Source organism: Equus asinus, chromosome 11 (assembly GCF_041296235.1).
Source record: "Equus asinus isolate D_3611 breed Donkey chromosome 11, EquAss-T2T_v2, whole genome shotgun sequence".
Lineage (NCBI taxonomy): Eukaryota > Metazoa > Chordata > Mammalia > Perissodactyla > Equidae > Equus > Equus asinus.
In genome coordinates, this window is record NC_091800.1 from 25952124 (window position 1) to 25975412 (window position 23289).

Genomic DNA, 23289 nt, shown 5'->3' on the forward strand with positions numbered 1-23289 from the left:
TAAAACAAAAAAGGTTATTTCTGCCTGAGGATATGCACACAGTTTTAGCCTAATTTAAAAAGACTTAATTTACTTACCTCATCCCATTCTAAAATAAAGCTTTGGATTTTAGAACCATTGTCACTCGGTGCCTAAAACAAACACGGAAAAACAAAGTGAGTAAAAATCAGTACTTTTGTAAAAGATATTGTGATGATCTAATCTAAGGAATCTATTGTGTTGCAGATGTTCTCTGTGATTTAGCATGGAAATCATCTGCATAGAGAATACAGAAATACATGTATTATATACCCCATAATCTTTTTAAATTCAAGGAAAGAAAACAGCAAGAAGCTACTCAAGTTTTTCTGAAGACTGAACAATCTCTTTTAGCAAGAATTATCTTAACTTTTATAATCTGTTTAAAAAAAAAATCACTTTGCCTTTTATCAGGTTTTATCGGCTTTAAGCTCTTAGGATCCATCCTGTCATTTTCATTAAAACTCACCTTACAATCTAAATGTAATATTGTGTAATACCTCAAGGAGTGAAAGAAGGGTGCTGAAAGGAACCCCAAGAGGGCATACGAGGGCATGTCTGGATCGCTGCTTTTAGATCCAATGTGCCAATTACCTGAGACTGCTGATTCAACAATCTGCTAATTATCAGTGGTGAAAATTTCAGTCTCCCTTGGCATTTTATTCCAGTATTTAATCACTCTAAAACTCAAGAATTTCAATGTTACTTCTACCTGAATTTTCTTTCCACAATTTCAGAACCTATTTCCTCTTTAGTTCTCATTTATATGCAGAACTGATCACTACTGTCCTTATAATAACTTCACCTATTTGAAGACAATTAACTCTAAGACTCCTCTTATCAAAATTAAATAATCTTAAATTTTTAAATGGTTCTCCAGAGAACTTCTATAATTTTCTGGACTCTATCCAGTTTTTAAATAATATTGCCAACTATGTAAACAACAATTAAGTATTGTGAAGTTTTTAATAAAGAGTCTTTTACAACATGACAGTCCAAATTATTTGTTGAATACTAACACAGATCTTTTGTTCAAAAAATTTTAAAACTTGCAGTTTTTAACTGGTTAGCATGACCAGAATTTTCTGTGTAAGTTGTAGTAACAGCTCACTGATTGGCACAGCAGTGGCACATAAAAGTGACTATAAGGAGAAGGGTGCAGAGAAAAATCCTTAGGAAACTCCAAATCTTACAAAGCGGAGGAAGAGAATCTAAAGGGAGAGAAGATTTCAAGTCTCAGCAGGAAGTGAGTGGGGTAAAAACATATTTCCCTAGAGTTAATGACTCCAGATTGCTCTAGTCTAGTTGCTAAGGTCTCATATTTACTTTGCTTAATTTTGTCTACTTTTTTTGTGAGGCTGTTAAAATGTCCACCTTGAATGACTTGTGACCTATCCTCCAGTTTTTCTTTGAGTCAGAAGGGAAATTATTATTTGTGAAGTTGTTTCACCTTATCTCATTTAATCCTCACATCAACTCTATGAAGTACTATTATGTGAAATGTACAAAAGAAGAAATGGAGGCTTGAAGAGCCCAAATAATCTGTCCCAGATCACACAGTCATTAAGAGTGAAGGCAGAACTGAATTTGGTCTATTTGACACAAATCCAGTGCTCCTAACCCAGCAGTATTCCAGGGCTGAGCAATAAATAGAAGGTCTGCCCAGGTACTAGCAATAACAAAAGAGCAAAAGACCAATTTCAGTCAGATTTTTACCATCACCATGCACTAGCATTCTAAACAATGTCAGCTGATAAAATACTTCTCTCAACCGCTACCCAAGTACCGACCCATGCCACTGTTCTCATACATGTTAACTCCCAGAGTAATACTTTTAGATTATATGAGGCAGCAGAGTCAAAAGATCTGATATTTAAGCCACTAAACTACTCAAAGCCAGTTTTTTTCAACTTTAAATAATTACTATGCTTATTATGTTCCAGGCATTGTGCTATGGGCTATACAGATATGATCCGATAACTCTCCCAATAACTCTGAGGTATATAATACTATCCCCAGTAATAATAACAATGGTATATCTTTCCCCAACCATCTGATTACTGTGTGTATATATAGGACCATTTCTTGGGCAAGCCTGGGCATTGCATGAGCAACTAGTGGCAGTGTTTACATCTTGTACAGGCCTATTGGGATATGGTTAAAGACAAAGTTCAAAATCCAATTTTAATTATCTTCAGAATAAACAGCAGTGTCCTATATAGAAATCCCAACCTTCACGAAGGGCGCTAGGCTGCTACCCCAATTGCCCTACCAAAGGAAAGGGCCTGAGCATATTGATAAATAAAAGGCTACCCTAGGTGACAGGAAATAAAATTAGTCATACTTATCACATATGAAAATGTATATATGTACATACTTGCCTGATTTATGTGCACTAAAAGTACTTTGTAACTACAAAAAGCATCTAATATCCTCAGAAGAACTAGAGACTAAACAAGCTCCGAACAAGTAGTTAGCTCCAAATTTTCAAAAGCTTTCAGAAAGCAACGTAGTCCTGAGTTTTGCTCTTGAGGTAAGAAGAGATAATTAAATCAAGATGAATAGTTATTTTCTCACTGTAAATCAATGGTCGCTAACTTAGTTAGTACTTCCTTCCAGGGCATGTTTTGAAATTTTGGGGGATCTGATCATCACAATAATGATAGGGGGAGGAGATCAAGGATGCTAACAGTCCTACAGAGTGTAGGACAATCAATACAAATGAACGATTTTTCTCTTTCTCTAGGACTTTTGGATGTCCAGCACCATGTAGGTAAAATATCTGTTTATAATGATCTGAGGCCTAGAACCTAATTCCATTTTACAAGGTATTTTTCGCATAGTTTTAACAGTTACTGAATTTCCCCAAAATGCAACTACTGTGCGATTTGGGAAAGACTAGTTAATTTCGCTCAGAAATTTACCAAAATCCATATATCAAATCATGTCACCAATGACAATGTTGTCCATGGTATTTAAATTACCAATTCTAGGTACAGTGTCTGTCCACTTCATTACATCTTCTTGTGTAGCTGGGCCCAAACATTTATATATTAACACATATATTATTCTAATAAAAATAACTTTATTCCTCCTTTAAAACATTATATTGATGTTTTTTAAACTATGAGTCTAGTTGTTATTATGAACCTCATTTTAAGATAAAATTTAAGATATAAAGACATCAATACAAAATATAAAAAGTAATAATGAGCTTGAGAATCGCTGTTGAGACTCTCAATGTCATCACATGCCCAGTATAATAAGGACTGCTAATTATAAATCAATATTTTCTGCTATATTTACATATAGTAAGAAAAACCATTAATAAAGTTCTTTTTGTCCCCCAAAACAACTGAAAATTAATATTATGGGGGGGAAAAAAGGAAATAAATATTCAGTTGGAAATACTCTGGAGAATATTCTCACCTTCCATTGCAAAGTGAGTGAATTTTTGGTCCGATTGGCTATCCTTGGTGGATTAGGTATGTCAGGTTCACAGCTCAAGGTGGTGAAGCTTTCAGCTTCTGAAGGAGTTCCTTTTATAGAATTGTATTCTGCTTGGACTCTATGGTCATAAAATAAACAATTTTTACCTCGCAGAATCACTGTATCCTACCTTCAACAGCATCACCTTTAATTACTTGCAAGTTAGTAAGGTACCCTCTAAATGTTTTATCGAGAAAAATGTGTATTAGAAGTTAAGCATGGCCCTTAAAAAGTGAAAGAAAAATAGATCAGTGGCTTTCATCTTTTTTTTTCACTGCAACCCAAAGTAAGAAATACATTTTAAATCATGACATAACCATGTCTGTGCAATATATATTTACACACACACACACAAATGTCCTGAAACAATATCCCTAACCAGGGGTAATATACAGATACTATCTATTCCATTTGATTATATTTAATTGAAAAAGTATGGACTATAACCCACAAAATTAATTTCATGATTCAATAATGGTTGCAATCCACAGTCTGAAAAATAGTAAGTTGGACAGTACTTTGGGTTGAGCCATAGGAAGTATAATTGAAGATTTAATTTAATAGTTTAATAGGAATAATCCCAACCGCAAATGCTCTTTTCAAAAATGGAGGTGACTGACTAAATGAGCCCCAGCTGGGGAGGCCCTGGTTTATAAAATTTTGATAAATTATAATAGAAGAACTGCACAGAGTAAAACAATATCTAAATCACCCCCAATTAGATGTTGTGAAATTCTAAGAGTTGTAATATCCCAAACTCTTTCCAAAACAGAATGTAGCAAAAATACGCAAGTTCGAATCAATTATTTATGACTCTGTTTTGTAAAAATTTCAAAAGCTGGGACCATTTCCCAGTGCTAAATTAAATATCATAGACATATTATACATTATCACTTACATATTCATTCCAATCCCTAGGTCCTATAAACAGGGTGATTAACCCTTCAATATAACATTTGAGTTAAATGTTTTTGTTTTCTTGGGAAAGTGCTGATAATTATACCAAAAGAAAAACCAAAGTCCACAAAGTCCATGTTTTTAATCCAAAATTAATATCTAAATTATATTCTAGGTTTTTAAGGAAATGACTTAAAAAAACAACTATGCTATATCATATCAAAGCAACACACAGGAAGTCCTTACTTTGCATGGTAATCTGTAGCTGGTTTCAGATCATTTAAGGTGACACTTGTTTCTTCTCCTCTGGGGGAAAAAAGGTAATATTTCATTGTCTGATAAATAAAGCATTTCCAGAGGATTTGCATGGTGTACACTACAGTCTGTGGCACTTTATGAAATGATACAGCTTCTTACTTTACCAACTATAAACATATTCAGATTCCATCAATGTGGAATTTGTGTAATTAGGATATGTGTGAAACTTAAGTATGTACCTGCATACCACTTTAAAACAAAAAGGTGTGCTAAGCAAATCAACTGTATAAATCAGAGTTTGTTTTTTGTTTGAGTGGAGTCAGGGAAGATATTTAGCTTACTGAAGAAATGGAATCATTTTCAATTATTTAAAAATCCATTTTGTACAGTTAAAATGCTAAATAACACATGTACTAATGAAAGCAAAACTACAAATTTTTACAAGGAGTCTGCCACTATTGCGTTCCATTAGAAGATAACATGGAACTTTATATAAGATACTACAGTTTAACGAGTAGAGAAGAAAAAAAGTGCATCATTATTTGAAGTAAAGCATCTCCCATGCTTTACTCCCATGCTTCAAATACAACAGTACATATCTTCTTACAATAATCATTTGATACAACTATTATTTGGGTATGTAGCCAACAAACCAGCCCATTTCCTATTTCTTTCCTTTTAATCACTGTTCTCTGTTCCATTTCTTTCAGCTAAGTTTCTCTCCTCTCCACTTTATGGAGTTCTTCCCAACCCTGCCCCTCTTGCCTTCCAGCTACCCTATTGCTCAAATCAAAGCCAGTAAATCTTATGAGAAAGAAAACATGTCTCCCTGATGGAAGTACACTTTAATGAACTGAACAGCTGCTGCAGCATCCTCAGAAGAGACCTTAATTAGGATAGGGTAAAGAAGGTGACTAATGTCCCTCTCGTGCTCTCTGGTCACGCTGCAAATGGAAATAAACCCTTCTTCTTAGCAGGCAGCCACATCTAACTAGAAACAGCAATTAACACAAAAAGAAACCATTACATTGATGGTCCTTTATCCCCTATTTGCCCCTTAGGTAGGTTCGTCTCTTTTAAGAAAAATGAATAAACACAAGGAAGTCCCAAAAGAGAGGAGGAGACAGGATATTTTCCATAACCTTATGTTACTAGATGATAGTCACTGGGGCAATTTGACTTTCTTTTCTTTCCTATACTAGCTATTTTTTGAAAAAAGATACCAAGAAGGCTGATGCATACAGTGTTTTATGTTAATTATGATCATTCAAATGACTAACCATCTCCTTTACCATCTTCCTGGTGCTTAAATTATAACTAAAAATTGACTTCACTCTTTCTTTTTTTTATTAGAATAAGCAACTTCTATATAAATAAGGGCAGAAAAATAATTTATTTTACAACCATCAGTCATAAATGTCACAATTTTAGCCAATGATTCTTCCTAAGGCTTCTTGGTGTATAACACTTTTGAATAAAGGAAAAAGAACTGTGGTAAGTTTTCAAAATATGATTATTAACATGTCAACGTACAAATGAGGAACAATGGTACCATATTCATTTTACAATAGGACATGAGCTTGTACATAAAAGAATTCAACCTAGCTCCTTAGAGGAGCAATACCACATTTCATGAGTTCAAAATCTAAGAGTTCTCCATTTCTGGGCCTGGCTTCTACAAACGACAATTTTATATTTATGCCTCAGGAATATGGGAATAGTGAAACATCTATTAGGCGGTCTAATGAAAAATAAAAAAGCTGAATGTGGCCAATGAAAGTGATTATTCTAAGGAAGTGTAGACGGAAATGTGTAACAGCTGGCATTTGCACTATTTACACTGAAATCGCTATCACTGGTCAATTTATAGACTCAAAATAAAAGCATGAAGAGGGAAAAAAATAGAAGAAATTACTACTAAGCTCTTAACCATTAACTTACACAATGGGAGGGAGTAAAACATAACAAATACCTACGCATATACACTTTTATATTTTCCATCTTTTCCAGTACTTGAGACCAGAATTTCATAACCATAGAGCTCTGGTACAGTAGTCTCATCTGTTTCGCCATTAATGAAGTTGGAAGGAGGTGACCAGGTAAGTATTACTGTCCTTGCCTGAATGTCAGAGGCCTGCAAAAACATAATATTCAAAAGCTCTTTGAAACAACTGTAATGTACACAATGAACAGTGAAAAATCTAATGGAATTTCAAGATCAAACAAAATCTATCTGTATCTACTTACATAAAACAGCTCACAAATAGAAACTTGTCCATTTGCAGATGAGATATAATTTGTTGCAAAAGGGCAAATGGGTGCAATAAAAGTTTAAAGACCATTCTGGGCCATTCAAAACTACTAGCGTGAATACCATATACAGTCAAAAGAGTGAACGGGAGAAAAAACCCACAAAACTCAAGAGAAAAATGAGAAAAGGATATGGACTGTCCAAAGAAATACAAATATAAATGAATAATGTATGAAATGATGTATAACTGAATTCATAATTAAATAAATGTGAATTAAAACAAGATACCACTTTTCATCCACTGAACCGGGGAAGACTAAAAAGTTAGTAATATCTAGAGGGTTGAGGGTTTAGAGAGATGGGCACTCTCTTAAATGTGGATAGGAGTATATATTGGTACAAACCCCAATTCCTGTGTAGAGTTACTTAGGAACCAATATAGAAGTTTAAAATGTGTTTACTTTTGATCCAGGAATTCTATGTCCAGGAATTTTTTTCAGGATAATAGCTATAAACTTACATAAGTACATAAATACATGCACTTAAGAATATTCACTGCAGCATTTTTAATTATGGCAAGAAATTGGAAATACTGGCACAGCCTTTTAACACATTACACTATGCAGGTGGTTGAAAAAAGAATGAGGTAGACACATATGTGCTGACATTTAAAGATGTCCTCATATTCGTGCTACGTAACGGGGGGAAAGGGAAACTGCAAAGCAGTATATATGCTATGACTTCAGTATTAAAAAACATAAAATGCATACAAATATCTGAAAACGTACTGTACAAATGTACTAATTTGTACTTTTGAGGATTTTGTGTGTATGTGTGGTGGGGTGCAGGGAGAGCTGAGAGAGAAAAAAAGATGTCTTCAAAGTGTTTTATACATTTTGGATTACTGAAGTAGTTTATGAGTACGTATTACTTTGAGAATCAAAGTCTAAGAAAGAGGGAAAAAAGTCTAGGGATTAGATTTAAACTTTAAATTTAAAAGATTGGTAAGAAAGGTTACCAAATTAGACTTTGACATTAATGTAAGAGCTTACTTTAAAATTATTTACACTGAACGTCTATCTTATTCTTTCTAAACATAACACAAAAAGAAACCACTAAGCACTAGGACGAGGACTGCCCCTATCTTGAATTAGGCAGAATAAACAATCTCTTCACAAGGATAACTTTTTCTCCTTTTCAAAGTTCTCAAAGCCTGAATAAATTTAGAAGACTACTACTGCATTTATTCTGCTTCTGTTAAGTCACAGGAAATATTTTTACTTAATTAACATTTAATATTTTACTTATTGTCATACTGTCTTTAACAGGTCTTAGTACAGTACTATGTTTTATTTATAAGGGACATAAAAATGATTTCTTGTTTTAACCAGTGTCCATCAAGCTATTAATCTGTAACTGTGCAGGTTTTTCTTTTTTTAAACACACTTACTATTAACATACACATATGTACACCCTTTAGAGTCTCTTGATTTTACGGGATGGTCATAACTGTGGGAATGGGTAAGTGGACATTACTCTGAAGGTAAGTCAGTCAATGGCATTAACTGGCATCTACTTGATGAAGCTTACTTTATCAGGTTTGTACTCTGATGTATTCTGACTACATCATCGAAAGTATAGGCAGTGGAGACAACCTTAAGTAGGGAGCCATAAGACTTGCCACTAATTTGCTTGGTGATACTGAACTTTCAACCTTTAGGGTTCCAGGTCTCACCTACAGAAATCCGTGTTGAGGGAGATGATCTCTTTACCATAATTAATCAAATACAGTATTTTAAAAAGACTTTTATTTTGGAATAAATCTAGATTTACAGAGAAGTTGGGAAGATAGCATACAGAGTTCATGTATACCTTTTACCTGCTTCTCTAATGTTAACATCTTACATAACAATGTATTATTGTCAAAACTAAGAAATGAACATTGGTAAAATATATTAACTAAGTTTTTAACTAAACTATACTTTTACCTATTAACTAAATAGACTTTTCCAGGATACTATGTTGAATTTAGCAAATACGGTTAAAAAATTAAGACACACTGCTAATTTCACCTTTTTTAGACAGCTTGTTTTTACAGAAAACTCTTGGTTCCAATTTACTCTATTAAAAACATATTTTATTACTTGCACATAAATGTTAAGGCACAAAAATGTTAATTTCACTGGGGCTGCTGTGAAAACTTCATGAGAAATGAATTTTGAACAGAATTTTAAAGGACTTGGGATGGGATATGATTCAGTAGAAAAGAAATCAGTGATTACTATTATAGGAATGAGTAATTTCTTTTTGTAAGCTTATGCTTTTAAGCTGGTTGTCCAAGGAATGTGTATAAGTGTGTATTTAAAAAATCTCCCTAGTAATTTCACTCCCATGAGAACCACAGATTAAGGCGGAAAGAGAGACAGATAAAAGACCATTAAAATAATCAGAGGAGAAAGAGGAAGACAGTCACATCTTGAAAGACAAGGGTAATAGTTCTGAAATAGTAAGTGATCAACAGTGTCAAATACTGCAGGGAGGTCAAGGAGAATGAATGCAGTCTGAATAATGCCGAAAAATGCTGTTTTCTGGTGCTAGATGCAGACGGATTATAAAGAATTTCTTCTTGTAAAGAAGAAAGAAAGGTGGACTCCCATCTAGCTGTGAAGTTCCTGTGTAAAGATGAGGTAGTAACTGTGTGTATGTGGAGGGAGCCAGGGAAGACTCCATCCTAGAAATTTATAGTGCAAGAATTGCTAAAAAGCTTGGAGTTCACTTTGGCATTGGAGAGTTAAAGGTAAAGAGAAAATCTAAGATGATATTGAGATTCAGGAAAACCTAGATGGACAGGTGTTCACTGATGGAAACACTGAAAGGAGACAAAATAAAAGGGATTTAATCCAATTCCTACTTCATTTTAGAGGAGCAACGGAGAAGAAAAAATAGTATGGGAAAGAAGATTAAGAATTTGATTTTCTGGATGAAGTTCCAGTTGCTGGCAAAACATACAAACTTGAGTATTCTTTAGGATGCCTCAGGAGATGTGGTTCTAGAGAAAGAGATGAATGAATATTGAGGGTTGAAAATACAGATTTGGAAATCATCTGAAATATGTCTTCTATGTCTATGAAATATGTATGCTACTTTAGAAGTAAAATTTGCTTTTATATCCATCTCACTTGATTCTTACAATTACCCTCTAAAGTAGGCAAAACAGATACAACTATCTTCACTTTTATAGAAGAAACATATTCAGAAAGGTTAAGTGACTTGTTTGAGGTCCCTGAATTAGTGACTAGGACCTGAATAATTCAGTTCTTTTCCCACTATACAATGCTTCCATCCTGAATCCACTTCTAGGCAGTAGCTGAAAATAGATATGACTATGTAAAAATACGTATGAGTATTGACAAAGACTAAATGGTGGTAGGCAAAATGCAAATAGAACTGGTTGGATTATGTAGGATATTTTAATTTTTGAGGCAGATTGTGGTGTTTGTCAGGTTGTGATCAAAACCACTCTTGAAGAAAAGCTGTCTGTCAGGTTAAATGCAGTCTACCTAGGAAGGTATTGAAAGGACAATTCTTGATCCTTGTCTGGATATGGGGATTAGGAAGTGGGAGAATTACTCAGAAGATAACTCAAAGGTTGAGCCTAGGGAAACCTGGAGTCAAATATTGGTTCCAGTGACCATAAAAAGGGAAAGGAAAGGGATAATAATTCTGAAAGCAAAAAGGTAGTGAGTAAAAGCTAAGACACATCTAATTTTAAGCATTATTAAAACAAAGATGTCAGTAGATTTTGACAGAAAGGAGACTAGGAACAATTTCAAAGAAGCCCAATGATAAGACAAAGACTTCTAGCACAGTTAATTATTTCCAGCATATGAGGAGGTACAATACCATTATACTCCATTTCATGGAAGAAGAAACAGAGTTGGAAAGGCTGAGTGACTTGTCCCAGGTCACTCAACCCGAGTCTGCAGCTGAGGCTGAGACTAGCACCATGTTCTCCCCCACACACTGCACTTGAGTCACAGGAGTGCGCTTTTCTTCTTTTTTGGTTCCTCACATGTGCCACATCAGTGCTTTTCAAATGCTGGTTTCTCTGTTTGCAAAACTGTCCCTACACTTACCCCCATGGACAGTGCCCAACCATTACCCTCTTCTTTACGTTTCAGTTCAATCATCCTCCCTTGGGAAATTTCTTTGACATCTCTGTCAAGGTCTAGTTTTCGTACTATTATATATTCTAATAGCACTAGATCTCTTTGTTCTGGCACTTCAAAGATACAATTTTATGTTTATTACATGATGCTTACTCTACTAACCCAGGTTCTGAGGGCAGGGGCCATGCCTGCCCTCTGTTTGCCATTCTATCTCTAGTTTCTGGCACAGCATCTGGCATTTTGTAAATGGTCAAATGTTTATGGAATGATTGAGTGAACGAATACATTTAATTTGGTGCTCTAAATGAACAAGAGCATGCAAAAGCAGCCACACACGCAAAAACAAGCAAAAACCCTGACCTGTATACTTCACAGCTCACAAGTAATTTAATAAAAGAGGCATAGTTACTCAAATTGTTAAAAACAAACTAAAACAAACCAAAGCAAAACAAAACCATCAGCATTACTTTATGTTTTATGACACAGGGCTTATTATTTTACTAAATTACATCTTCCTCATAGTATTGGGCAAGAAATTCTGAAAAGAATTGTTTCATGCTTTACTTTAGGTGACTGAGAAATTATACTTTTTTTTTTTTTTGCTGAGGAAGGTTAGCCCTGAGCTAACATCTGTGCCCATCTTCCTCTACTTTATATATGGATTGCTGCCACAGTGTGGCTGATGAGTGGTGTAGGTCTGCAGGATATGAACCTGTGAACCTGGGTAGCCAAAGTGGAGTGCGCCAACCTTAACCACTATGCCACGGGGCCGGCCGCCCAAAATTATACTTTTAATATTATATACTACAACAAGTAAATGCTGCTAGTATTAGCTACTATGTCATTCAAATATTAATTCTATTAAGGCAACCACCAAATTCCTTTTCTAGTAAATCTAGTGATATACATTTGGATATACACAGATCTTTGAAGGTGACTAACTGAATTTCAATCCAGCTTTAATACTACTTATTAAATCTACTCTTGCTTCAGTTTCCTCATCTTTAAAACAGGGAAAAGAGTACACAACAGGTGGTGTAGGAATTAAAGAAAATAAAGCATATATGTATTCAAAGCACTTTCAACAGAGTTCGACATTAATAAACTTGTTAGCTATTATTAGAAAATAATTCTGTATATGTTTACATTAATTTACATACATACGCTCAATTCTTAAGAGAAAGCAAAGTAGAATGAAAGAAAACTAGAGCATTCAAATGTATTATTTAGGATTGTCAGAAAAAGCAGGACCACAGTAGCATATTCAAAGAGCCATTGGCTTACCTGAACTTCCTAAAAAAGGGTAAAAGGAAAAGGTAAGCCTTTGTGGAGAAGGTGTTAAGAGTAACAACTTTTAAAATCTGTTTTCATACAAAAAAATAGAGCAAAGCATTTTTCAGGTAATTTAGTACAAAATATTTCACCATGGATTTTTTTGGGGGGAAGAGGTAGAGCTTTTTGTTTTGTAAACCAAGAAACACTTTTATCAGTGTTTAATAAATGGCCTTATCCTGGCTGAAAAAGCCCTACTGTCTACTTCTGCTATCACATTGCGTACTACTCTCTCCTCCATTTCGCTACACTCTAGTGATAATGGTTCTTCCCATCTGGCAAACTTGCATGCTTATTCCTGCTCTTCCTCTCCCATTCCTTCCAACTTTTGTACCTTTTCTAACTCTTCAGAGGCTCAGAGAAAGTTTTCCTGATTGGTCTGTTTAAAGCAACTCCCCTCTCCTCAGTAACTCATTCATTACATCACCCTATTTCTCTAACAGCACTTTTTACTATCACATCTGATTTTGTTTATATATTTGTTATTTATTTCGTGGCATATAGTAAGGGCTCAATACATATTTTGATTGGTTATCAGGATGTGAATAAATACTCTGATTGACTGAACAAATAACTAAGTAGCTCCTAAAAGAATAATGTAATGACACAGAAAGATTGCTAAGTCATAGCACAGTAAGTGAAAAATGCTTGTCACAGAACAACAGGGTAGAGTATGATTCCTTTTTCATAAAAAGACAAAGGTAAAAACTTATATTTTGATGAATGGACACATACAAATGAACCAAAATAGGACTAGAAAGAAACTCAAACTGTTAGGCATGATTAAATTGGAGGAGTGGGTAAAGGAGATTTACTTCTAGTCTCTATATATTTATGTGTTACTTACATTTTACCCTAAGAGTTCACATAGTAAAAATAAAACATTTGGGATTCAATCTTAATCACTGGCACTTCTGTTAGCTTACTCTTAAAATGGAGTGAATTATAGCTCTTAAAAAACCAGAGAAAGAAAAAGACTAATCTGAATAACTCCTGTGATACGTTTCCTTCTAGTCTTCTCCTAACTTTTTCTAGTCTTTTCTTTATAAGGTTGTAATCACAGTGTCCAAATAATTTGATCTCTAGCATTTTCCCTAAAAAGGATCTTTGCATGTTCTTGCAGTCTTGAAAACCATATTTTAAATGGCTATATCATTCTGTTCAGTAAAAATAGCCCAATTCATCTATGCATTCCTTTGTTTTATTTTTGTTAGTATTAATGCTGAAAACATTTTTGTTTGTGTAGCTTTTTATTGAGAAATGGGACCTCACAGTTTCAGAGAAATTTAATTTATATTTCTTCTGAATGCTAGTAAAGAATTCTTTGGGGTCTTAATGGGTTTAAAAAATTCAATTTGTATGAGCACTTTACTTAATATTAATTTTTGTCATATCTGATGTGAATGTTTTCCTATTAGGATGGTAACCTTTGTTTAGGCTATTTTAAAAATATGCAGACAATTTTAGGTAGCCAGTTCTGCTGCCAAATCTGTTCCTGATTTTCTGATTTCTTCTACTACATCTACACTTACAAAGGGTTGGGGAAGATTAACTTTCTTCTGTAGTTTAACTTTTTTTTAATCTGAAGTCAATAGGATATATTGTATATGGAAATCATACAAATAGGTTTTTAAAAAACTGATAATCAGGGGCTGGCCTGATGGTGTAGTGGTTAAGTTTGTGCTCTCCGCTTTGGTGGCCTGGGGTTCATGGGTGTGGATCCTGGGCGCAGACCTACACAATTCTCATCAAGCCATGCCGTGGCAGCGTTCCACATACAAAATAGAGCAACAATTTTCTTCAAGCAAAAAGAGGAAGACTGGCAACAGATGTTAGCTCAGTGCCAATCTTCCTCACCAAAAAAAAAAAAAAAGTTGATAATCAGTTGTACCCACATTATTTATTAGATCTTTGCCTGTCCCAATGATTTTCAATGTCATTTAGCATACATTAAATCCCTGTTTAAAAAATGAATTTTTGACTGAACATTCTGTTTCACAGATGAATGTATCTCTCCCCCTATGTCAGATCTGTAGTGATCCATTATTGACCTCACATTCCTTATATATTAAGTTTTAAGAAAGGTCTGAATAAAAATATACCAAATCCTATGAATATATTAAACATAAATGTCAAGAAAATACATGTGATACTTACCACTGGTTTGATAATGTTGGAAAGAAGTGCTTCAAAAGCTTTAGTTTCTTCATCTTTCTCTTAAAAAAAAAAATTGAATATTAAAAAAATGAATTTAAATGCAATCATTTCTCTCCCTCCACAATACGCCTTCTGAAACTAGGTTGGTATTTGAGATTCTGTTTCAGTTTCTATTTCCATTTTAACTATGATTACTAAATACAATCCCACTATATATATCTGAACCAGTCACTAAGTTTTTCTTATAGAAAGTATATTTTTATTCATAGTTATAAAAAATACTCTCTGGAAAGTTCTCTTTTCCAATCTCATACCTCACAATGACAAGTTAACTGAGTGTTGTTTCATGACACGCCTTAATTGTGGTTTCCAAAATAGGAATATAATTGACTTGACCGTAACTTATAGCCACCTCCACTGATATATCTGAAACTTCAGCTTAACTATTCTGAAACATCAAGTGCTGAAAAATAATGATCAGGAGGTCTCAAGAATATGGGAGAACATTTTTGTAGCTGTTAATACAAGCTATGAGGCCACTAAAGCATTAAAATTTGCTGGTGGGGAATGAAAATTTTAAAAAGCAATAAAGGAAGTGGTGCTCCGACTTCATATGGTAGAAGTGACAGGTTAGGAGAAGGATCCAAGGAAAACATGGGGATTTTAAGAGAAAAGAACTTTTGAAGAAAAGAATGGAGAGTACTCTATCCTTACTATAGAGTATATAGATAGACTGGTGAATGACATAACTAGAGCTATCAGAGACTTACATACAAAGAAGTTGGCAGAAACAGATTTTCATAAAAACCAGCATAGCCTTATCAAAGGCCCAGAAAGAGAAGAAAAGGAATCTGGATGAACTTTATCTGAGTTTTCCTATCAGACAGAAATTTTTCTTGGTTAGTAAAATTTATGATATAAATCAAATTACTAATTGAGCTTTCCCAATCTGTAAAAAGAAGTACCCTAGTAACACTTAGGTTCTAAATTTTTTCCCTCACATTTAGGAAGTATTAGGCTATTAATCTATTGTTTATCTGGAGCATGATGAAATGACTGATACACTTTTAGTAGGTTAAATAATGATGAAAAGTACAAGTAAGAATAGTCGAGTATTCAATAGTTACCTTCTAGCTCTGTATCAATTTGTGCACCTCCTTTCCCTCTCCCTGACTTGCTCTTCACTGATCCTGTGTTTACACCACCAGCATTCTGCCCTTTTGTAAGTCCATTATGCTCATTTATGGGAGAAGGGCATTTCTGGGGCGATGATGGGGGACTGCTCATTTTATCTTTCTGTGTTCCTTGGCGATCCTTTAATTTTTTCTGCAAACGTTCATAGGTTTTACTAGATCTTTCATCTCTAAAGTTGGACCTTCCATGTGTAGAGTGAGCATCTAGGAAGAAATAAAAAATAAAAAACATTTAAAAAAGATCATTTTCTCCAAATACATTTATGGCATGAGAAAAGAATAGGAAATACATTTATCAATTTTGCAAAACAAAGCTATTTCTGTGTCTCCACCAACTGACAAGTAAGCTTTGTCACTTCATTATAATTATATATATCTCAAATAAATTTACAGAGACATTTCTTTCCTTCATCTTTCCCCAATTAACTATTAATCTCCACAGAAACAGCCTGGTGGTGTGCTATGATCATCATAGGTGGGGAGTTAGGCCTGAACTGAGCTGTGTATAGTTCTTTTTCTCTCATTCTTCTGTAGCTGTTACTTTTGGCATTTCTTTCAGTTTCAACATATAAAATAGGTAAAAAGAAAACTACCACCTGCCTAAATTCCCTTATGACTCAAAAAAACAAATCACCACTAAAAACTAAAGTTTTCTCAGTTAGCCAAAAAAAGGGAAAAGGAATAGGATTGTTTACTAATAACAGAACCTAGGTACAAAGTATTATATCTTTGGATATTCTAAACTCAAGGTTGTGATTTAGAAGAATATATTCATTCTAATAAAAGCCACACAGCAATATAATAAAAATCAACACATTCAATAAATATTGTTAAATCAATTGTCTGCAGATTTTATTTTTATTTTAAATTTAAAATCTGTAATGAGAACAATTTTTAAAAGAAAAGTCTCAAAAATTTCAGCAAAGTTTTATCAGTACTTTAAGAAAATCAGTATAATATTCTTGAAATGAGTATGTACAATAAGATTAGAAATAAAAACAGAAATTTTGGATATCTACATGTAAAAGAGTGAGTTTGCATACCTTCCTCAGACCATATACAAAAATTAACTCAAAATGAGTCAAAGACCTAAACGTAGGGACTGGAACTATAAAACTCAGAAAAGGAAACAAGTGTAAATCTGCATGATCTGGATTAGATGAGTTTCTCAGATGTGACACCAAAAGCACAAAGAAAAAATAAATTGGACTGTATGAAAATTTTTCTTTTCTGCATCAAAGGATATCCTATCAAGAAAGTAAAAAGATAATAGGGGAGAAAATATCTGCAAATCATATATTGATAAGGGACTTGTATCCAGAATATATAAAAACTCTCACAATTCAGAAGTAAAAAGATAAAAACAGCCCAATTAAAAAATGGGTGAAAGATCTGAATAGACATCTCTCCAAAGAAGATATACAAATGGCCAATAAGCAAATAAAAAGATGCTCGGGGTCGGCCCAGTGGCGCAGCGGTTAAGTTCGCACGTTCCGCTTCTCAGCAGCCCGGGGTTTGCTGGTTCAGATCCTGGGTGTGGACATGGTACCACTTGGCACGCCATGCTGTGGTAGGCGTCCCACATACAAAGTAGAGGAAAATGAGCACGGATGTTAGCTCAGGGTCAGGCTTCCTCAGCAAAAAAAGAGGAGGACTGGCAGTAGTTAGCTTAGGGCTAATCTTCCTCAAAAAAAAAGAAAAAGAAAAAAAGATGCTCAACATTAGTAGTTATTAGGGACAAGAAATCAAAACAATAATGAGATAAAACTTCACACTCACCAGGATGGCTAGAATCAAGACAGATAATAACAAATATTGGCAAGAATATGGAGAAACTAGAACCCTCATACACTGCTGGTGGGAATGTAAAATAATGCAGTTACTATGGCAAACAGTTATGCAGTTCCTCAAAAAGTTAAATATAGAATTACCTTATGACCTAGCAATTCTACTCTTGGGTATATATCCAGGAGAAGTGAAACATATGTCTACACAAAAACTTGTACACAAATTTCAAGCATCGTTATTCTTAATAAACAAAAAGTGGAAACAACCGAAATGGCCACCAATTAATGAATAAACAAAATTATATCCACATAATTTAATATTTTTCAGCCATAAAAAGGAATGAAGATACTGATCATGCTACAACCTTGAAATAAGCCTTGAAAATAATATGCTAAATGAAAAAAGTTAGAGACAAAAGACCACATATTGTATGAACATCTACATTGAATATACATTTATATGAAACGTCCAGAATAGGCAAATCCATAGAAACAGAAAGTAGATTAGGAGATGAGGGAATTGGGATTGACTGTTAATAGGCACAAAGTTTCTTTCTGGGATGATAGAAATGTTCTGGAATTAGTGATAGTGAATATAATATCTAGTGATTATACTCACAACCCAAAATATACTAAAAAATTATACACTTTAAAATGGTGAATTTTGTTATGTGAATTATATCTCATTAAAAAAGAAAAAAACCATAGGAACTGTAATTAGTTCATGCTTTTTAAACAGTTATCCAAACATTTTTATATTTGATTTATTACTCAATATAAATAAAATAATAAAGCAACCATGGGGGAAAAATAAAGAATTTGTTATAGTAGAAAGAGTAGGAACTTTATTATCAAATAGATCCAAGTTACTTTCAGAAATTACTTAACATTTCTTAGCCTCAGTTTCTTCATCTGTATTTTGCAGGATTTTCTTAAGGATTAAGTGAGATAATACATGTATAAGCATAGTGTCCAGCAAAGTTCAGGCTTAATAATGGTAGTTGTTGACTGTGAAAAGTTGGATTAGATCCCATTTTGGGAATCCATACAAAATGTGCAAGGAAAAGGGGTCAGGGAGGAAACTAATGGTTACAAAACTATTGTCAGTTTTTAGGATCCAGTGGTAGATTCCTTGGCTTATAACCTCAAATACATGACTCTTGTCTTCCATCAATGAGTAGCTAGTCTTTAGACTTGTACCCTTTGTAGATTTGTAGGCTTCACTTTCCTTGACATCACTGTAAATTACAGCTATGTATTCTAATGCATATCCCCTCTGAATAACAAGGGGTTTTAATAATGCAAAACAGAAGTAACTGTAATATCCAGTTTTCTCTTATAATCTTCTCAAATACATTCCTAAAAACTAAATCATGAGGGCTGGCCCCGTGGCCTACTGGTTAAGTTCAGCGTGCTCTAGTTCAGCGGCCCAGGTTCAGTACCTACACCACTTGTTGGTGGCCATGCTGTGACAGGGACCCACATACAAAATAGAGAGAGACTGGCATAGGTGTTAGCTCAGGGCAAATCTTCCTCAGCAAAAAACAAAACAAAACAAAACACAACTAAGTCATAGTTAGCAGTAAAAAAAAAAAAAATAGAAGGAAGAGATTGACTTGTAGTATAAACTCTTGCTACTCAAAAGTGTGATCACTGGACCACTGCATGAGGCTCACCTGGAGTTTGCTAGAAATGCAGAAACCCAAACTCTACCCAGACCTATGGAATCAATATGCATTACTTGGGCAATAGAAATAAGTCTGAAAATATGTATGATATATGACATAATATATATAATACATCTACTTCTTACAGGCTGTGCTGCATGATTTAAATTTTGTATTTAGAGTTCTTTCTTCTATAAATTTACTAAGTATAAATGACAGGTACTGCTTAGCACAAGGGAAACAGTGATGCATAAAACATTCACTTCTTAGAGGTTTTACAGTCAAATAAAAAAGATATACAAATAAACCCCCAAAAATCAAATTGTGTTAAGTCATGTGAAAGAAACCAAAAGGTTTTAGTGCAAGAGACTGATACGGTAAGGTCACTGATGTTCTCTCTGAAAGCTGAAATCTAAAGGGAAAAAAAAGGAGCCTGCTATGGAAAAGGGTGAAGAGCATTTCTGGTAGAGAGAACACCATGTGCAGAGGCATTGAGGCAAGAAAGAACTTTGAGGTTTTGAAAAACTAAAGAGGGGATGGAGTGGGAATAAGTGGGACAAGGCAGTCAGAAGCTATAGGGAAGGGCCTTGTCTGGGGCAGTGGTTTGCAACCAGGGCCAATTTTGGCCCCTAGGGGTCACGTGGCAACGTCTGGAGATATTTTTAGTTGCGACAGCTGAGTGAGGATGAGGGAGAGGGTTGGAGTTGTGTGCTACTGGTATCTAGTGAGTAGAGGGCAGAGATTGTGCTAAACATCCTATAATGCATAGTTCTGTCCTCCACAACAAAGACTTATCCACCCCCAAACATCAAGAGTACTGAGGAAAGGTTTAGGATTTTATTCTAAACGCAACAAGAAGTCACTGAAATATTTTAAAAATAATAGGAGAATGGCCTGATTTATATTTTAAAATGATTACCCTGGCTGAGCCTGCATGGCTGGAGACAAGAATGACAGCAGAAAATCAACTGGAAGGCTGCTTTTGCGGTTGTCCTGATGAGAGCTGATGGTGGACTAGATTTGAGTAGCAGTGGAGAAAAAGAAGATAAATTTGGGAAACTTCTGAAAATAAAACATATCAATTGACGTGGAGATTGAAAGAGGAAGAATCAAATTTGACCAACTGGTTTTCACTTGAGCAAACTGAGTGGACAGTGGTACCATCTATCAAGATGAAGATGACAGAGAAAATCAAGTTCTGTAATTTAGATTTATGTTTTAGAAATGCTATAACTGAAATTCATGAGGCATTTAAGCGGCGTCATCAAGAATGCAGTTAGAAATATAAGTCTGGGGCTCAGAGGAGAAGTTTTGGCTGGAGATACAAATTTGAGAGCTGTTAGTATATACATGGTATTTTAAACACATAGGAAAGAATAAGATTACTATTTTTTCAATCCCTTTCAGAACCTAGCAACTCTGGTTAGTGGCATCATAGCGTTCAGGATTTAACAATGGCATGATTACTCCTGGCTGAAAACTTTCCTCAGAGCCTAGATGGTCGGACAGAGGAGAAGATCTCTTGTTTGAACATGTCCCCACTAAATACTGCTGCAGGATATCAGTTACTTCCCTTCTTTTATTTTTCTCTTTACTCATCTGCCTTGATGGGAGATCATGAGGAGGAAACATTTAACATGGTGCTTGAGTAATAACAAATGATTGTGATAATTGTTACCGTTTTATTGTTTCTTTTATGTAATATGATCAGAACAATATGATCCAAGCAAAGAACAGCCAACTCCATAAAACAGAAATATTTTTAGACGTCTTACCTACATCTCCATATACTTGTGAAGACTGATACTGGGGCATATATTGTGTTGTCATGTCTCCAGCTGCAGTTACTGGTGAGTACATATGGCGCGGTGGAGGGGGCATCATGGTTGGGACAGGAATGAAACCTGGGAGAGGAGGATGTGGAGAACGGTGTATGACTGTGTGACCACCAGGATGAAACTCTGGTGCCTGAGGAACCACAACAACTCTTCGAACACCATTGTCTTCAATAACCTACAAAATGAACATCAGTTAAAAGTTTCTTCCATGGGATGTAAACAATTTTTTCGAAATATGTTAGAGTAAGAATTTTTACACCACTAGAAGTTAATTAAGAAATTTTACAGAATCAACATGAAAAATTTTTATTAAATACATTAAGTATATACGAATTAACATTGAACAACAAGAAGTAGTTTTCTTTTTTTGTGGTGAGGAAGATTGGCCCTGAGCTAACATCTGTTGCCAATCTTCCTTTTTTTTTCCTCCCCAAAGCCCCAGAACATAGTTGCATATCCTAGTTGTAAGTCCTTCCAGTTCTTCTATGTGGGATGCCACCACAACACAGCTTGATGAGCAGCGTGTAGGTCCACACCTAAGATCCAAACTGGTGAACTCCAGGCCACCAAAGCAGAGTGCACAAACTTAACCACTATGCCACTGGGCTGGCCCCTTGAAGAAGTAGTTTTTGTTACACAGTGCAATATAAATCTTAAAATACTGATGAGACTAGCTAAATAATAATAATAATATAAACAATAAGCTATGATATTAGGAATTTATTCCATGTGCTACATGCATTTAGTGATGTAGTAAAAATGAAGGGAGACTCAAGGGAATTTTTGGTGGACATAATAGAGCCAGGAATTGATTTTCTTTTCCAAATTATGTGTGCGGAGGTAGGGAAACAAGTTGTGAAATAGAAATTGGGGAAAAAACTGGAGCCAGACTCCTAATATCAATCATATATTGAATGTAGGTACAAAACTACCACCACCAGGGCAGTTTTAACAGTTGAAGATTATTTCAAGAGAGAGAAACATCTAACAACATATTAACTCCCAGTTAAGAAAAATATCTCTGTCTTTGAGTCTTAGAAATTATTTTTTTGTGAGGAAGATTGTGCCTGAGCTAACATCTGCGCCAATCTTCCTCTATTTTATATGTGGGATGCCACCACAGCATGGCTTGATGAGCTGTGTGTAGGTCTGTGCATGGGATCTGAACCTGGGAACTGCCAAAGTAGAGTTGGTAAACTTAACTATTATGCCACTGGGCCAGCCCCAGAAATTACATATTTTTTAAGAGGGGTCACACTGTGGGAAAGGATTTTTAAAATGACAGATTTATTCCCTTTGAACCTCATTGGAGCTGCAAGGACATACAGGAAAGCCTAAAAGGATATAAAATTTCACCCCAAAATTAGAAACTCTCTACTAAAATAGGGCCCTTCCCCTTTTAGACTTAAATGATTACTATCAGGGTACAATAAATGGCTAACAATACTTTCCCTAAGGAAATAGAAAACGATTAAAACGTGAATTGTTAACCAAAAGGCAAATACTGATATTTTCAGGAAGGACAAGTTTTGCTATGCTTAAGAATAACAAGTTTTGTATATGAACATATACAAGCTTGGTAGGTATATTAGAAAACACATTTATTTGGGTACAGATAAGCCTAACTCACAAATAATTACTGCTTTAGAAAGAATAGAGTTGCTACTAAACAGCTTATTAAACTATCTTTATCTGCTGTTGGGAGTGTGAGGTGACTTGTCTGTAATATAGGACTAGAAGACCAAATGAATTCACTATTTTTTGGGGTTTTTTTGGTGACGAAGATTGTCCCTGAGCTAACATCTGTGCCAATCTTCCTCTATTTTGTATGTGGGATGCCACCACAGCACCGCTTAAAGAGTGGTGCATGGGTCTGCACCTGGGATCTGAACCTGTGAACCCTGGGCCGCTAAAGTGGAGCACATGAACTTAACCACTATGCCACCAGGCCAGCCCCGAATTCACTGTTTTTTATATTCTAGCTCAAGAACTACAATTCCTTGCTTCCAGCGAAATGGATGTCTCATATCCCACCTTTCTTCCTATTTTACTCGGTTCTGAATTCAAGCCTCAGACAAGTGCATATGATTAGTGGAAACAAAATCATATCAGCAACTACAGCCAAAAAGAATCTGGAAACTGTTTATAGCTTTTCAGCCTCTAACCTATAGACAGCGACATTAGAAAGAATTTAAGAATGGATTTTGAGTGAGCCAAACCACAGTGTACATCA

At 34.9% G+C, this 23289-nt stretch overlaps 1 protein-coding gene across 5 annotated transcripts in view; it reads right to left on the reverse strand.

Annotated features, from left to right (window-relative positions):
- The window catches only part of FNDC3A (fibronectin type III domain containing 3A), a 200469-nt gene that overhangs the window by 33827 nt on the left and 143353 nt on the right, over nucleotides 1–23289 (reverse strand). For all 5 annotated transcript variants that reach the window (XM_044777168.2, XM_044777167.2, XM_070520652.1 and 2 more), the window contains 7 exons: nucleotides 20994–21231; nucleotides 15699–15968; nucleotides 14572–14630; nucleotides 6639–6796; nucleotides 4651–4710; nucleotides 3448–3586; nucleotides 78–131 (listed from right to left, as the gene is read on the reverse strand). In XM_044777168.2, coding sequence (XP_044633103.1) covers nucleotides 78–131; nucleotides 3448–3586; nucleotides 4651–4710; nucleotides 6639–6796; nucleotides 14572–14630; nucleotides 15699–15968; nucleotides 20994–21231 — 978 coding nt within the window. The remainder of the gene's footprint in view (nucleotides 1–77; nucleotides 132–3447; nucleotides 3587–4650; nucleotides 4711–6638; nucleotides 6797–14571; nucleotides 14631–15698; nucleotides 15969–20993; nucleotides 21232–23289) is intronic.